The sequence below is a fragment of the Xyrauchen texanus genome, chromosome 30, assembly GCF_025860055.1.
Source record: "Xyrauchen texanus isolate HMW12.3.18 chromosome 30, RBS_HiC_50CHRs, whole genome shotgun sequence".
In the NCBI taxonomy this organism is placed as follows: domain Eukaryota; kingdom Metazoa; phylum Chordata; class Actinopteri; order Cypriniformes; family Catostomidae; genus Xyrauchen; species Xyrauchen texanus.
Window position 1 is genome coordinate 1154297 of NC_068305.1, and position 19309 is coordinate 1173605.

The 19309-nt window shown below is 41.5% G+C and overlaps 1 protein-coding gene across 13 annotated transcripts in view; it reads left to right on the forward strand.

Annotated features, from left to right (window-relative positions):
* Positions 1-19309, forward strand: part of LOC127623673 (protein 4.1-like) — a 154331-nt gene that overhangs the window by 67776 nt on the left and 67246 nt on the right. For all 13 annotated transcript variants that reach the window (XM_052098100.1, XM_052098109.1, XM_052098110.1 and 10 more), the window contains exons 3-4: positions 498-878; positions 11603-11806. In XM_052098100.1, the coding sequence (XP_051954060.1) occupies positions 498-878; positions 11603-11806 (585 nt within the window). The remainder of the gene's footprint in view (positions 1-497; positions 879-11602; positions 11807-19309) is intronic.

Genomic DNA, 19309 nt, shown 5'->3' on the forward strand with positions numbered 1-19309 from the left:
ACCAATGACAGCAGAGCTGCCATGCAAGGTGCTAGCCTGCCATTAGGAGCAACTTGGGGTTCAGTGTCTTGCCCAAAGACACTTAGGCATGTGGAGTCATGTGGGCCGGGAATCGAACCACCAACCCTGCGACTGGCAGCCAACCCGCTCTACCACCTGACCCACAGCCACCATTATTATAATAATAGTTCATGTGCGTTGGTCATAAGAAAACACTTAAGAACCACTAGTAGAATAATATTTACATTGTCTGTTGCTAAATTCATGCTAAGTTTATTTAATTGGTTTACAGTTTAAAAGTCTAAATGTAATGTTGTGATCCACATCGGTTGGTTGGTTGGTTTGGTTCATGGTGCACAAATCTTTAATAAAGGATTTTAAGAAAACCCCATAGACCTTCCAGTACCAAGACTGCTGAAAATGTGTCAGGTCATGTTCATGGATAAAGGCTATTGACTTTTTAAAGAAAAGCATGTCTATAATGTCCTCCCAACCAGGAGGGGAGCCAGAGCATAGAGCCCAAGACTGAACAGGAAGAAGCAGTATCACCCGAAGCCAGAAGCTCTCCTGCCAACGGGCAGAAGAAAGAGAAGGGTATTTCTCGTTTTCTGCCTCCATGGCTTAAACGACAGAAATCACAGAGCCAAGACAAACTGAGCGAGAGCAGCACACCGAAGCAGGAGAGCGTGGCGATCGTGAAGGAGGAAGAGGAGAAGAAAGAGGTAAAAGACGAGGCAGGTGGAGGTGACGCGGCATCTCCAAGCACAGAGCTGACAGAGGAACTGAAGGAGGTGAAAGATCAGAGCAGGCCAGAGGAGGTGCAGGTGGAGGAGAAAGTTAAGTTGAAGGAGAAGTCTGTCGGCAGTGCTGATACACAGGTGAGCATTGATAACTGCATCTTTTTCATATTTCCACCTCAAAGTTTGACACGTTATTTTTCATGTAATTAAATGATATCGACAGCCCTAGTTATCAAAGCAATTGAGGCAATTAATCACTCCCCCAGACTGTAATAAGGAATTTTCCTACCATCAGATCAATTGAAGTAGCTTGAAGTAGCACCTTGATGTTTTAGCGGGTCTCAGTCAGCAGGGGTCAGTAAGAGCGACTCCAGCTGTACAGACAACAAACACACTTACTGACGGCAGACGCACGAGACGAGGACGCGTTCTTAACATCAAACACACTTACTGATGGCAGACACATGAGACGAGGATGCGTTCTTACCATCAAACACACTTACTGACAGCAGACACACGAGACGAGGACACGTTCTTACCATCAAACACACTTACTGACGGCAGACACACGAGATGAGGACGCGTTCTTACCATCAAACACACTTACTGACAGCAGACACACGAGACGAGGACGTGTTCTTAACATCAAACACACTTACTGACAGCAGACTCACGAGACGTGGACACGTTCTTACCATCAAACACACTTACTGACAGCAGACACACGAGACGAGGACACGTTCTTACCATCAAACACACTTACTGACAGCAGACACACGAGACGAGGACACGTTCTTACCATCAAACACACTTACTGACAGCAGACACATGAGACGAGGACGTGTTCTTACCATCAAACACACTTACTGACAGCAGACACATGAGACGAGGACGTGTTCTTAACATCAAACACACTTACTGACAGCAGACTCACGAGACGAGGACACGTTCTTACCATCAAACACACTTACTGACAGCAGACACACGAGACGAGGACACGTTCTTACCATCAAACACACTTACTGAGGGCAGACACATGAGACGAGGACATGTTCTTACCATCAAACACACTTACTGACGGCAGACACACGAGATGAGGACACGTTCTTACCATCAAACACACTTACTGACGGCAGACACGTGAGACGAGGACGCGTTCTTACCATCAAACACACTTACTGACGGCAGACACACGAGACGAGGACGCGTTCTTACCATCAAACACACTTACTGACAGCAGACACACGAGACGAGGACGTGTTCTTACCATCAAACACACTTACTGACAGCAGACACACGAGACAAGGACGCGTTCTTACCATCAAACACACTTACTGACGGCAGACACACGAGACGAGGACGCGTTCTTACCATCAAACACACATACTGACAGCAGACACACGAGACAAGGACACGTTCTTACCATCAAACACACTTACTGAAGGCAGACACACGAGAGGAGGACGCGTTCTTACCATCAAACACACTTACTGACGGCAGACGCACAAGACGAGGACGTGGTCTTACCCTCTAACACACTTACTGACAGCAGACGCACGAGACGAGGACGCGTTCTTACCATCAAACACACTTACTGACGGCAGACACACGAGACGAGGACACGTTCTTACCATCAAACACACTTACTGACGGCAGACACACAAGACGAGGACGCGTTCTTACCATCAAACACACTTACTGACAGCAGACACACAAGACGAGGATGTGGTCTTACCATCAAACACACTTACTGACAGCAGACACACGAGACGAGGACGTGTTCTTACCATCAAACACACTTACTGACGGCAGACACACGAGACGAGGACGTGTTCTTACCATCAAACACACTTACTGACGGCAGACACACGAGACGAGGACGCGTTCTTACCATCAAACACACTTACTGACAGCAGACACACGAGACGAGGACGTGTTCTTACCATCAAACACACTTACTGACAGCAGACACACGAGACGAGGACACGTTCTTACCATCAAACACACTTACTGACAGCAGACACACAAGACGAGGATGTGGTCTTACCATCAAACACACTTACTGACAGCAGACACACGAGACGAGGACGTGTTCTTACCATCAAACACACTTACTGACGGCAGACACACGAGGCGAGGACGTGTTCTTACCATCAAACACACTTACTGACGGCAGACACCGCGAGGCGAGGACGTGTTCTTACCATCAAACACACTTACTGACAGCAGACACACGAGACGAGGACGCGTTCTTACCATCAAACACACTTACTGACAGCAGACACACGAGACGAGGACGTGTTCTTACCATCAAACACACTTACTGACAGCAGACACACGAGACGAGGACACGTTCTTACCATCAAACACACTTACTGACAGCAGACACACGAGACGAGGACACGGTCTTGCCATCAAACACACTTACTGACAGCAGACACACAAGACGAGGACGTGGTCTTACCATCTAACACACTTACTGACGGCAGACACACGAGACGAGGACGTGGTCTTGCCATCAAACACACTTACTGACAGCAGACGCACGAGGACGCGTTCTTGCCATCAAACACACTTACTGACAGCAGACACACAAGACGAGGACGTGGTCTTGCCATCAAACACACTTACTGACAGCAGACACACAAGACGAGGACGTGGTCTTACCATCTAACACACTTACTGACAGCAGACGCACGAGACGAGGACGCGTTCTTACCATCGAACACACTTACTGACGGCAGACACACGAGACGAGGACACGTTCTTACCATCGAACACACTTACTGACGGCAGACACACAAGACGAGGACGCGTTCTTACCATCAAACACACTTACTGACAGCAGACACACAAGACGAGGATGCGTTCTTACCATCAAACACACTTACTGACGGCAGACACACGAGACGAGGACGTGTTCTTACCATCAAACACACTTACTGACAGCAGACACACGAGACGAGGACGTGTTCTTAACATCAAACACACTTACTGACAGCAGACTCACGAGACGAGGACACGTTCTTACCATCAAACACACTTACTGACAGCAGACACACGAGACGAGGACACGTTCTTACCATCAAACACACTTACTGACGGCAGACACACGAGACGAGGACACGTTCTTACCATCAAACACACTTACTGACAGCAGACACATGAGACGAGGACGTGTTCTTAACATCAAACACACTTACTGATGGCAGACTCACGAGACGAGGACACGTTCTTACCATCAAACACACTTACTGACAGCAGACACACGAGACGAGGACACGTTCTTACCATCAAACACACTTACTGACAGCAGACACACGAGATGAGGACACGTTCTTACCATCAAACACACTTACTGACGGCAGACACACGAGACGAGGACGCATTCTTACCATCAAACACACTTACTGACAGCAGACGCACAAGACGAGGACGTGGTCTTACCATCTAACACACTTACTGACAGCAGACGCACGAGACGAGGACGCGTTCTTACCATCAAACACACTTACTGACGGCAGACACACGAGATGAGGACACGTTCTTACCATCAAACACACTTACTGACTGCAGACACACAAGACGAGGACGCGTTCTTACCATCAAACACACTTACTGACAGCAGACACACAAGACGAGGATGTGGTCTTACCATCAAACACACTTACTGACAGCAGACACACGAGACGAGGACGTGTTCTTACCATCAAACACACTTACTGACGGCAGACACACGAGACGAGGACGTGTTCTTACCATCAAACACACTTACTGACGGCAGACACACGAGACGAGGACGTGTTCTTACCATCAAACACACTTACTGACGGCAGACACACGAGACGAGGACGTGTTCTTATCATCAAACACACTCACTGACGGCAGACACACGAGACGAGGACGTGTTCTTACCATCAAACACACTTACTGACAGCAGACACACGAGACGAGGACACGTTCTTACCATCAAACACACTTACTGACAGCAGACACACGAGACGAGGACACGGTCTTGCCATCAAACACACTTACTGACAGCAGACACACAAGACGAGGACGTGGTCTTACCATCTAACACACTTACTGACGGCAGACGCACGAGACGAGGACGCATTCTTACCATCAAACACACTTACTGACGGCAGACACACGAGACGAGGACACGTTCTTACCATCAAACACACTTACTGACGGCAGACACACAAGACGAGGACGTGGTCTTGCCATCAAACACACTTACTGACAGCAGACGCACGAGGACGCGTTCTTACCATCAAACACACTTACTGACAGCAGACACACAAGACGAGGACGTGGTCTTGCCATCAAACACACTTACTGACAGCAGACACACAAGACGAGGACGTGGTCTTACCATCTAACACACTTACTGACAGCAGACGCACGAGACGAGGACGCGTTCTTACCATCAAACACACTTACTGACGGCAGACACACGAGACGAGGACACGTTCTTACATCAAACACACTTACTGACGGCAGACACAGAAGACGAGGACGCGTTCTTACCATCAAACACACTTACTGACAGCAGACACACAAGACGAGGACGCGTTCTTACCATCAAACACACTTACTGACAGCAGACACACGAGACGAGGACGCGTTCTTACCATCAAACACACTTACTGACAGCAGACACACGAGACGAGGACGTGTTCTTAACATCAAACACACTTACTGACAGCAGACTCACGAGACGAGGACACGTTCTTACCATCAAACACACTTACTGACGGCAGACACACGAGACGAGGACACGTTCTTACCATCAAACACACTTACTGACGGCAGACACACGAGACGAGGACACGTTCTTACCATCAAACACACTTACTGACAGCAGACACATGAGACGAGGACGTGTTCTTAACATCAAACACACTTACTGACAGCAGACACATGAGACGAGGACACGTTCTTAACATCAAACACACTTACTGACAGCAGACTCACGAGACGAGGACACGTTCTTACCATCAAACACACTTACTGACAGCAGACACTTGAGACGAGGACGTGTTCTTACCATCAAACACACTTACTGACGGCAGACACACGAGACAAGGACGTGTTCTTACCATCAAACACACTTACCGACGGCAGACACACGAGACGAGGACGCGTTCTTACCATCAATCACACTTACTGACAGCAGACACACGAGACGAGGACACGTTGTTACCATCAAACACACTTACTGACGGCAGACACATGAGACGAGGACGCGTTCTTACCATCAAACACACTTACTGACGGCAGACACACGAGACGAGGACGCATTCTTACCATCAAACACACTTACTGACAGCAGACACTTGAGACGAGGACGCGTTCTTACCATCAAACACACTTACTGACGGCAGACACTTGAGACGAGGACGTGTTCTTACCATCAAACACACTTACTGACGGCAGACACACGAGAAAAGGACGTGTTCTTACCATCAAACACACTTACCGACGGCAGACACACGAGACGAGGACGCGTTCTTACCATCAAACACACATACCTACGGCAGACACATGAGACGAGTATGTGTTCTTACCATCAAACACACTTACTGACGGCAGACACACGAGACGAGTATGTGTTCTTACCATCAAACACACTTACTGACGGCAGACACACGAGACGAGGACGCGTTCTTACCATCAAACACACATACTGACGGCAGACACACGAGACGAGGACGCGTTCTTACCATCAAACACACATACTGACAGCAGACACACGAGACGAGGACGTGTTCTTACCATCAAACACACTTACTGACGGCAGACACACGAGACGAGGACACGTTCTTACCATCAAACACACTTACTGACAGCAGACACATGAGACGAGGACACGTTCTTACCATCAAACACACTTACTGACAGCAGACACACGAGACGAGGACGTGTTCTTACCATCAAACACACTTACTGACAGCAGACACATGAGACGAGGACACGTTCTTACCATCAAACACACTTACTGACAGCAGACACATGAGACGAGGACACGTTCTTACCATCAAACACACTTACTGACAGCAGACACACGAGACGAGGACGTGTTCTTACCATCAAACACACTTACTGACAGCAGACACATGAGACGAGGACACGTTCTTACCATCAAACACACTTACTGACAGCAGACACATGAGACGAGGACGTGTTCTTACCATCAAACACACATACTGACGGCAGACACACGAGACGAGGACGTGTTCTTACCATCAAACACACTTACTGACGGCAGACACGCGAGACAAGGACACGTTCTTACCATCAAACACACTTACTGACGGCAGACACATGATACAAGGATGTGTTCTTACCATCAAACACACTTACTGACAGCAGACACACGAGACGAGGACGTGTTCTTACCATCAAACACACTTACTGACGGGAGACTCATGAGACGAGGATGTGTTCTTACCATCAAACTCACTTACTGACAGCAGACACACGAGACGAGGATGTGTTCTTACCATCAAACACACTTACTGACAGCAGACACACGAGACGAGGACGTGTTCTTACCATCAAACACACTTACTGACGGGAGACTCATGAGACGAGGATGTGTTCTTACCATCAAACACACTTACTGACAGCAGACACACGAGACGAGGATGTGTTCTTACCATCAAACACACTTACTGACAGCAGACACACGAGACGAGGACGTGTTCTTACCAACAAACACACTTACTGACGGCAGACACACGAGACGAGGACGTGTTCTTACCATCAAACACACTTACTGACGGCAGACACACGAGACGAGGACGTGTTCTTACCATCAAACACACTTACTGACGGCAGACACACGAGACGAGGACGTGTTCTTACCATCAAACACACTTACTGACAGAAGATACACGAGACGAGGACACGTTCTTACCATCTAACATTTTTTATTATTGTTTATTGCAATTGTGAATTGAAAATAATTTTCACACAATACTTTTTGAAATGGTTTATTTCACTCTTTGTTCAGATGATCATAGTTTTAAAAAAGCAATAAATAAAACATTTTTGTGGACTTTCATAGTTTAATATTGATAGTAGTCTGGGACAAGGCTAAAACAATGCATAAAATAATATACATTGGAGGCAACTGAGATTCGTCCTCCGCCACCTGGATTAAAAAAATGTATGAAATAAATATATATATTATTTGTTTCAGTGAAAATATGTAAACTGACAAATTTACTTAGAAAGCTTAGAAATTTTATAAAACATTTACATTTATTTACTTAGAAGACTTACAATTGAGGAATGCAACAGAAGTGATTCATTCTCAAATTATTCTGAGAAGAACAAGTAGAGAAGTAGAGAGACGGTGACACAATAATTAAACTTTTTTTTTATGTATAGAGGAAGACCATTATTGTAGTAGTAGGATTGGTTCGTGTGCTCACGAAAGAGACACCAAGTGTCTTAAGGTGGCTAGAGAATCGTCTGCTCGGATGGCAGGTTGTTCCATCTGTGAGGAACAGTTGAATTAAAGGTTCACTCAGTAATTTTTTCCCCATTTAAAAAAGTTTTACTCTTAAAGAAATAAATTGTAATTTTAGAACATGTATAAATGTTCATGAGCACTCCCATAAGCTGAGGACTCTAGTCATATCAGTTACCATATAAAAGCGGTTTTATTCTACATGGAGAGGGTCCCCTCATGGGGGCTGCCATTTTAAAATCACATGATCAGCTGAATACTACTAGCTTAATCTCAGTAACCGTCTTGTTATTGGACATTTTCCCTCTTGGATTAATTGAATCGTGGCTGATTGTGAATTGTGAATTTAAACAGTGGCATCTGTAATTTAAAACTATTGATTTGGATTGATGCTGCATCCACACCATTAGGTGTCACTGTAAGTCCAAGAAGACACAAACAAAAGTTACTAAGAGCCAGGTCAAGTCAGGTAAAGTGATTTTGTTCCTCTATAAGATGGCACCTCTAGGCGCCGCTCATCCGATGATTTTAAGCTTCTGGAGGGCGCTTGGACTTGAAATGAGTGTAGATAGGGGGCTGCAGAGCCAGTGGTTTTTCTGCAAGAAAGCATCAGTGCTTTGAACTTAACGCAAGCAACCATTGGCAACCAGTGCAGTTCAGGTGTGATGTACGTCCTCTTGGGCTCTAAGAAGACCGATTGGTATGATTATACAGCCACGTTCTGGATTAGTTTGACTGTACAGTTGAAATCTGAAGTTTACATACACTTCGGTTCTGGTAATTAAAACTCATTTTTTAACCACTCCACAGATTTCATATTAGCAAACTATAGTTTTGGCAAGTCGTTTAGGACAATTTTACAAACACTAAGTTATCTGTGCCTTTAAGCAGCTTGGAAAATTCCAGAAAATTATGTCAAGCCTAATTTAGCTTCTGATAGGCTATTTGAAGTCAATTGGAGGTGTACCTGTGGATGTGTTATAAGGCTTGCCTTCAAACTCAGTGCCTCTTTGCTTGACATCATTGGAAAATTGTGGACCTCCACAAGTCTGGTTCATCCTTGGGAACAATTTCCAAATGTCTGAAGGTACCAAGTTCATCTGTACAAACAATAGTACGCAAGTATAAACACCGTGGAACCATGCAGCCATCATAACGCTCAGGAAGGAGATGTATTCTGTCTCTTACAGATGAATGTAGTTTACATTTACATTTACATTTCTGCATTTGGCAGACGCTTTTATCCAAAGCGACTTACAGTGCACTTATTACAGGGACAATCCCCCCAGAGCAACCTGGAGTTAAGTGCCTTGCTCAAGGGCCCAACAGTGGCATCTTGGTGGTGCTGGGGCTTGAACCCCCGACCTTCTGGTCAGTAACCCTGTTAACCCAGTAACCCTGAGCCTCATCCACTGAGCCACCACTGCCCCAGTTTGATGTGAAAAGTGCAAATCAATCCCAGAACAACAGCAAAGGACCTTGTGAAGATGCTGGAGGAAACAGGTAGACTATAGAAAGTATCTATATCCACAGTAAAACAAGTCTATATGGACATAACCTGAAAGGCTGCTCAGCAAGGAAGAAGTCACTGCTCCAAAACCACCATAAAAAAGCCAGACTACAGTTTGCAAGTGCACATGGGGACAAAGATCTTACTTTTAGGAGAACTTTCCTCTGGTCTGTTGATTATGTTTGGAGGTATAAGGGTGAGGCTTGCAAGTCGAAGAACAGCATCCCAACCGTGACGAATGAGGGTGCAGTATCATATTGTGGGGGTGTTTTGCTGCAGGAGGGACTGGTTCACTTCACAAAATAAATGACATCATGAGGAACAAAAATTATGTGGATATATTGAAGCAACATCTCAAGACATCAGACAGGAAGTTGAAGCTCGTCACAAATGGGTCTTCAAATAAACAATAACCTCAAGCATACCTCCAAAGTTGTGGCTAAATTATTTAAGGTCATCAAAGTCAAGGTATTGGAGTGGCATCACAAAGACCTGACCTCAATCTGATAAAGTGTGTGTGAGCAAGGAGGCCTATAAACCTGACTCACTCACACCAGTTCTGTCTGGAGGAATGCGACAAAATTCCAGCATCTTATTGTGAGAAGCTTGTGGAAGGAAACCCAAAACATTTGACCCAAGATAAACAATTTAAAGGCAATGCTACCAAATACTAACAAAGTGTATGTGAACTTCTGACTCACTGGGAATGTGATGAAATAAAAACTGAAATAAATCATTCTCTCTATTATTATTCTGACATTTCACATTCTTAAAATAAAGTATGGAACCTAAATGACCTAAACAGGGAATGTTTTCAACGATTAAATGTCAGGAATGGTGAAAAACTGAGTTTAAATGTATTTGGCTAAAGTGTATGTAAACCTTTGACTTCAACGTTACATGCGGGTCCTACTTGAAGAACATTGCAGTAGTCCAGTCTATATATAACAAGAGCCTGGACAAGGAGTTGTTTTGTATGCTCTGATAGAAAGGGTGAAGTCTTCCTAATGTTTTACAGAGCAAATCTGAATGATTTGGCTCTTCTTGCGACGTGCTCTGAGAAGTTCATCAAACACAACCCCATGATATCTGAAATGCCCTGGATGGTGTTATTGTTGACAAGTCTAGTTTAATGGTCAAGTTATGATGAACTGCAGGGTTTGCTAGAACATTGAGAAGCTCCATCTTTGCTAGGTTGAGTTGTAGGTGGTGGTCTTTCATCCAACGAGTCCATCCAACTGTAGGATCGTCAGGCAGGAATGTGAGGTAGAGTTGTGCATAATCAGCATATCAATGATAGGAAAAGCCATGTGCCTGAAGGAAAGATCCCAGTGATGTCATGAATGTGGAGAAGAGGAGGAATCCTTATACTGATCCCTGAGGTACCTCAGAAGATAGTTGCTGTCACTTGGACACATGTTGTATAAAAGACCTAAAAAAACGAAGACTCCGGTAGATGTAAACAACACTGTTTCTGAAAAAACAGCTTTGTGTTCTAGATCGGCACAATCAGATCATGAAATCTCTCTTCTGAAGGATGCGTCACTATGTATAAACCTGCTTGTGATTGTATTCTAATGGAAATCAGATGCTGAAAAATGATGCAGTATTCCAGATATGCTCACTGTTGTGATTTCAGCATGATTTACAGACCGCCTGTCACACCATAAAACCTCTAGTGTCATTAAACACTTCCTTGCGCTCCATAGTTTTGCCAAAAAGCATCAGTCTCTTTTCTGTGTCTGAATTCAGCATCCACCCAGTGACATCATAAGGCAGCGATCCACTCCAGTGGAAAACATGAATGTGTGACAGGTCAGTGTGTATGTGTGTCTGATTAAAGTGTGTTGTGTGTGTGTGTGTTCACAGCCTGCGAGGGAGGAGAAAGTGGGGGAAACAGAGGAGAAGACAGACAAAGAGAACACTGAGAAAGTGGAGGAGAAGAACGTGGAGGAGCAGGTGACCCCTCAGGAGACGAGCGTTCTTTCTCCACTCAAACTGACCAAAAAGATGAAGATGGTGGTGTGTGACGTGACCTTACTGGATGGCAGCCAGTTCTCCTGCGAGGTGGAGGTGAGACCTGTCTGTCTGTCTGTGTATTTCTGTCTCTATGGTTGAAAACTTTGAGGCTATTGCAGCAAGACTGTGATGTTACGTTAAGTGTGATATGAATTCGTCTGTTGATATAACTTGTATCTGGAGCTCAGTTTTTAACAACAGCATTCTAATGTTAATCTTAAATATTAAACATTCTTCTTTAATATGTTTCAATAATTTTAAACAGTTTATACATTTTTCATAATGTTTGAATTTTTGGTTAAAGTCATTTTGCACTTTATCATCAACTACAATGTTTTTTTTTTTTTTTTATTGTCGACAAAAAATTACATTAATTCCCATTATGCTCAGTCAAATTTACTAAAAAGAATGAACATGACATGATGGAATATTGAATTAAAGGACAAAAATTATGACTTTTCTATATATACTGTAAATATGTGTGTGTGTGTGTGTGTGTGTGTGTGTATATATGAACACTGGAGAAGTGGAAAATCTTTATCATTGGTTATTATTATTCCGAGCCTGTGCTGCCTTAATGAAATATGACAAATATTTTAAGAAATTAAAAAGAGGTCAACTGTGATTTTCATGTTGACTTCAATTTCCTGTCACAAGTAACAGATAATGTACTGTCAGCTGGTTGTTATCGCAAAATAAACCCCGACAGTTGATCAAGACCCCGTCACGAAGCAGATAAGAACCGGCTGACTATACATTATCCCGCTTATTACATGGCCACTAACCAAAGAAATAAATATATGAACATAAAACATTGATATGAAATAATTGTATTATCTTGTAGAGATCACGCAGTGATATGAGAAGTAGTAAAGGTGACTCGGATGTGTGGTCTGATACGTGGATGTGCGGTTGTTACTGAGAAATATCACATTGCTAGATGGCGCCATTGACTAATCAGAATCCAGTATTCCAGAGAGCCCTGTGATAATATCATATACTGAATCTACTGAAGTATGAGCTACATTTAGAAGGGACTCTTTTGTGAATTCCTCATGTTTAGGCGTTTTTGGATATTGCATTACATGTAAGCATTCTTAAGGTAATAGCGTTTTCCTTAAAACAACTCCAGTTACACAACTCCTCAAATCAAGTTCTATATTCTGACTAGTGTGTCAGTTTAAATTCACCTGTTCATTCCCTTCATTCCCTATGTTGATGTAAGTTGTAATATGACATTTATGTTGTGAATATGATTAATGTCACATACTGTATATAGGATGTGCTTGAGTGAGGTAATTAACCCGTTAGTTAAATGTTCTATTTTTGACAACAATTTGTTTAATTAAAAGCATTTGATTATCTGCATGATGCGTCTTTTGTAATCTAGATAACTCTAATCTGGCCTCTCATTAATATGTACAGAATATCTGGTTTCAAGAGTCTTCGCAACAGCCTTCAAACTGGTTTCAAATGTACCCTCAGAAAATTCTCCATAGGTGTGTTTGTGTTTTTGACACTCCCATCCTCCAGCGGCCTCTTGTTTTGTTTTGCGAGAAGGGTTTGCTGTTTCCTATAGTGAAGTGTCCAGCTGTTCTCCTAGTTGTCATCATTGACAGTAGTTTAAATGAATAGTGCAGCCAGAAATTAAAATTCTCTCATCATTTACTCACCCTCATGTCATCCCAGATGTGTGTGACTGACTTTCTTCTGCAGAACACAAATTAAGATATTTAGAAGAATATTTCAGCTCTGTAGGTCCATACAATGCAAGTGAATGGGTGCCAAATATTTAAAGCTCCAGCAAATAAAATCAGCATAAAAAGAATCCATACAATTCTAGTGGATTAATTAATGTCTTCTGAAGTGAAACACTAGCTGTGTTTAAGAAATAGATCAATATTTAAACTTTTTTTACTAATAATGTTGAGGTGTGTACGTTGACGAGATTGGAGTTCAAACTGCCTCTCACATGATGCAAGCACGTAAGCCTCTTCTGCAGAGATATTCATATGTAGATCCCTATTAGCAGCTGTTTGTATGGGCCGTGGTTCTTTTTCAACACAAAAGGAGTTTATGCAGCGGTCTGAGCAGGAGCTTGTTCTAAGACATCTTCATTCACTCACTAGAATTCAAATCGATTCAAACAGCTGTCCTTGTTCACCGTTCCAGGGTGGTGCTGCAGTTGACGTATTCAAACCAGCCAAATCAGGCATCTATATGTGATTCTATCTATCCTTGCTTCTCTGTTGTATCTCCACTGGAGACTTATGGATGACTAATGATGGCTATATGTGCTTTTTGGAGCTTCAAAGTTCTAGTCACCATTCACTTGCATTGTATGGACCTGCAGAGCTGAAATATTCTTCTAAAAATCACACACATCTGGGATGGCATGAGGGTGAGTAAATTATGGTTTTTATTTTTGGGTGAACTATCACTTTAAGGGTTAGTTCACAGGAATTCAGTTTCCTTCTCAAACCAATTTGTGTGTTACTCTTTACGCTGATTGTGCAGAATAACACTAATGGTTTTGTATGGATTGAGATGAGTTTGTTGTGTTCTCCCTGACACTAGTTATGTTTAGTCCGAATATGCAGGAAGAATTGTGACACACACAGCATCAGCCCAACAGAACTCATTATCTCTGACGATTGTGACATCATTCTAAATGGGTTTGCTTTTTGAAATGTCACAGATAGAAGCAATTGAATCTTTGGTGGTCTGACACACATTCATTTTAGAACTCATTTCAGTTGTGACCGTTTTCAGTTTTAGACGACTAATGTGTTGTTGTTCCTCCTGCTTCCCAGTCTGAATCAATGCTGTCAATCTATATGGCTTTTGATTGGTTCAGTACTGCTGTGTTAATCTCATTAATAAAATTACTGATGTAAATGTGCAGGCAGCGTGCTGACAGACACTTAAATGCAGGTTGATGACCTGTGACCCCGCAGTGATTTGGAGGGTGTGTTAAGTGTTTTTTTGGTGGGGGGTCCTCAAGGGAAAGATTAGCGTGGGTCTGTCCACCTTCTGCCGATTAAACCCCCACCATCTGCTGCTGCTGGGCTCCGGACACGTGGACAGCACACACACACACACACACACACACACACACACACACACACACACACACACACACACACACACACACACACACACACAGCGATGTAGAACCTTAAGCTGATACTGATGATTGTTTGTCAGTTATTTGTGGGTTAATAACATATGATGGTCATTGTTATAAATGCATACTATTTCGTTATTTAGTATGAAGTATTCACATAAAATGTATTTAAAGGAATAGTTCATTCAAAAATGAAATGGTTATTTACTCATTTATAGGGCTGCACTTATATGGAAATCTGGTCCAATACGATAACCGATAAGATCATTGTGGCTGATACAATAAATGATATTTAAAACAAATGTTTTAATTTTTAATCATTTAACCTGGAACTGCTTGCTAATTATTCCTTTTAAAATAGGTGTTATTTAAAAGCTTTGAATTTGGACTGCCAATTAAGGTTTGACAAACCTTAAATGTGCCTGTATTACAGCTGTGTGCTGATTTGAGTGAGACATGAATGACATTCCACTTGCATAAATTGTACGGTGTTCAATGATGTGAGTGTTTATGGTAATCCTGATGAAGCACTCACAGAGAGGGAATAAAGAACTTCTAACAACTGTAATAATGAGTCGATAAACAGCATGTAACGATCATGAATTCAAACCTTAATCTCGGTGTACAGTAAATGGTGAAATATTTACAGTATTCTTAAACATGCATGAGCAATATTTACAATATTGCTCATGCGTGTCATCCACAAACACTTGTTACAGTGCTCATCAGTTCCACTGTATCATTTATTAAACATGAACACAATCAATGGGAATAGGTAACATTATACAGATCAAATAGTCATGAGTCATAATGTTAAATAAGTTTGAACTGCGTGCACACTGCTGCTTGAGACTGCCCGAGTCAGAGATTATATTTCCATTATCGGCGGGATATTTTGATTTGATATATTGTGCATCCATACTCATTTACTCACCCTCCTGTCATCCCAAACCCATATGATGCTTTTGTCTGCGGAACACGAATAACACATTTTAAATGTTTCGGCCCCTCTTTTTAAAACAATGGCAGTGGATAGTGACTTCAGAAAGAGTGTGAGCATGTCATGTAAGTAGTCCATGCGACTTCTCATGATCCTTATTCAGTAAAAATCCTGACGTCCATTGTTTGTAAGAGAAGCTTGTTTGCTTAAACCTCTTGCATTCACATTAGTGGTCGAGCGATATGGGTTTTTCAATGATACTCATATCTAGAGGTCAGGATGATAAACTTAATACTCTTTAACAACATCAAATCAGATGTACACTACATTTCTAAAGCAAAACAAACCATTCTTTTACGCAATATTTACTCAAATTTGTTTAAAATTGGAAAGAAAAAACTTGGAAACAGAAAGTGTTGACTATCCATTGAGACATCTGTTGGTATATTTGTGAACTGACACAAGGGAAAGATTACACTGCTGTTAATCAGTCCAACAAACACCGTTATAATCACAAAAAGTACAAATATCAGCCGAACTTAAGTTGATAATAGAGACCATTGGCCACATGGTTTCTTCAATCTATTTGGGCTTACGATGCTTTTGGGAATCGCAGCCCTGGCCGATATATCGGTCTATCACAAACTCGCATGTTCTCAATAGAACTTGTTTTTGCTAGATCCGGAAACAGAGCTCACTACAGGGCAAGTTCTCAAATCAGTGTGTATTTATGAACCCGCTACAAGATTTTCACTCAATAATGACTGAAGTGTTTTGTTGTTTCTTGCTTGAAATCATAGCATTACTACACACTGCCAATTGAAAATGTGAGAATTTTCACTTTTGGATGAACTTTTTCTTTAATATTTGTTTACTGAGTCAGCCTAATAAAAACTAGCATTGGCCAAAACTAACCATTGTATCGTACATCCCACCAACACATCTTGATACATTTCCGTCAGCTCTATAAGCATTTTCATAATGTTACATCAAAAAATTCATATTAATGAGCCAAGCTAAATATGTATAATGCACCCAGAGTTTTAAATGGAGGAAATTATGACTGAAATGTATTGCTACTCAATAATAAAAGTTTAATATTTACTACTACTAATAATAATATTAATAATACAGACAACAACAGTAATAATGATTACATTGTTAAATTATAAAAATTCTGTTTATTAAACTATTATTTTATTTTTTAACAAAATATAATAATAATATTATTAATAAATTGTTAGATTATTATGAAATTCAGTTTATTAAATTCTTATTATTTTGTTTAGTTTATAATAATCAAAGTTTAAATTAAAAGATATTACATTATATTAAATACAAATGTTATCATTTTATCATCTGATATTTAATACAAATGATTTTTACAATTTAATAATAAAAATGATCGTTATAATGTTTTTATAGGTTAGTAGTAATAGTAGAAATGACATACAATTTTAAGTTCACTAGGTAAGAGGCATTAAAGAGGCAAGAAATCGCACATGTGAGACAACGGGCAATTATATACAGAAATATATGACCATCAGAATCAAGTGCCAAACTAAATTTTCCTTAAACTTGTTCTTTTCTCTGAGCTTGTCACCGTGCATTATGGGATTGCCTTATTTCCATAGAACTCATGAGAGGCAACCTCACATTTTGGCCTAAATAAGTTATTTTAGAAGATTATGTTCCGCCTACAGTGCTGTCTGGATGGGCAGCTCACTAGGGTGCATCCATGTTTAACTGTGTGAGATAACGGCGTATAACTGCAGTTTCATTGATGTCAAATAAGTGACGAGAAGTATTCGTGTTGTTTTGATACGATGTTAGCGGAGAGAGGCCTGGGTTCTAATTCCAGGCCGGTCTGTGATGTTTGAACAGGGTCATCTTTGTTCCCGCCACCGGAAATTGCTGAGGCATCACTAACGCTATTGTCCGGATGTAGTCTTGCAGGAGACAGTGACATGTTTACTCAGATGAGTGGTGGCTGTCTCCAGGTCGCCCTGCCGTGTAAGCCACAAGATAAAACAAAGCATTCCAGACATGATTTTTCATTTGGACAGTGGGGACAATGAAGTCTCTCATGAACATGAGAACCGTGAACACAACTACACAGTGAGACACTTACAATGGAAGTCAATGGGGTCGATGTTTTTGGAGGATTAAAGGCAAAAATGTGAAGTTTATAATTTTATAAATGCACTTAGATGAATTCTTCTGTTAAAGTTGTGTGTTATTTGAGCTCTTTTTTGGGTTTATGGCTAGTAAAATCATGTTAACACACATTGTTTATGTCTTGTGTCTGTACTTTTGAAACAGTATTTTAATGTGGACAGATTAAACCCCATTGACTTTGGACTTTTGGCATTGGAAGTGTCTCGCTGCTAAACTAATTTTTGCTTTTTTAATAAGAGGAACGAGTCGAATAGTTTTTTGTGATAATCAACACAAATGCTGTCGATTGAACTTAACTTGTGTTGAACACGGAAAATTCCTCACAGACATCAGTGCTTGAAGTTTTTAACGGCAGTATCAGTTATTCTAGTAAACATTCAGAAATGGAAACTAGTAAACATGTACATAAAAGTAATGAAATGACTGGTGTGTTCTGTATGATTATAGTGCATTAACACTTTTTAAAGTTATTCAGCCAGGAGCAGTGAGTATTTACTTGTTTTCTTCTTATTGGTTGATTAATAACAACAACATACGTGACAGCAGCAGGTCTATTAGTTGAAATGTACACTTGATGTTTGATATTTTGATACAAAGCTGCTCTTTTTTTTTTTGTCCTGCTGTTTACAAAGACAGATTGATTACATAAATACGTCAAGACAGGCGTTCATCTCCACAAGCACTCTCAGATCCCAAACACACAAAGCGCACACACACAAGAGCCACCTGTCAATCAAACAGTGTGCGTGGACTGAAATTAGGAAATACAAATTCGTATGTGTGTTGTTTCTCTCTCTGCTCCGTTTTCATTTGGTGGTTGTCTTGCAATTGACATTGAGATATTATCATATCTGGGTCATTCAAAAGAATATTGGGATTCATCAAAAAATACTTTTTTAGTACAAATGTTAAATTGTTCTTCTGTTGTTTATGCCTTTTACACAACTGTCAATTTTCCAATACAGTTCATGTCATGCCAATTATTTGCATTTTGCAGGTTCTATGGCTGTTCGTGATAATGTTAACATATTTCAGCATTTGAATTAAGGTCATTTTTTTTTTACTTTTTTACTTTTGTGTGACAAACTGTTTTTGCTCAGCATTGGGTCCTGAATGAAAATCGGTTGAGAACTGCTGGTCTAGTCCTGACTGATACCTTGGCTAACAAAAAAAAAATCATGTCTCTCTTTGAGCCTCTTTCTGGAGAGAGAGAGAGAGAGATAGGATAGATGATCTGCACAAACACTCAGCCAATCACAGCGCACATACCTTAAACCAATCACAGCGCGGTGACATATATAACAGCAGACAA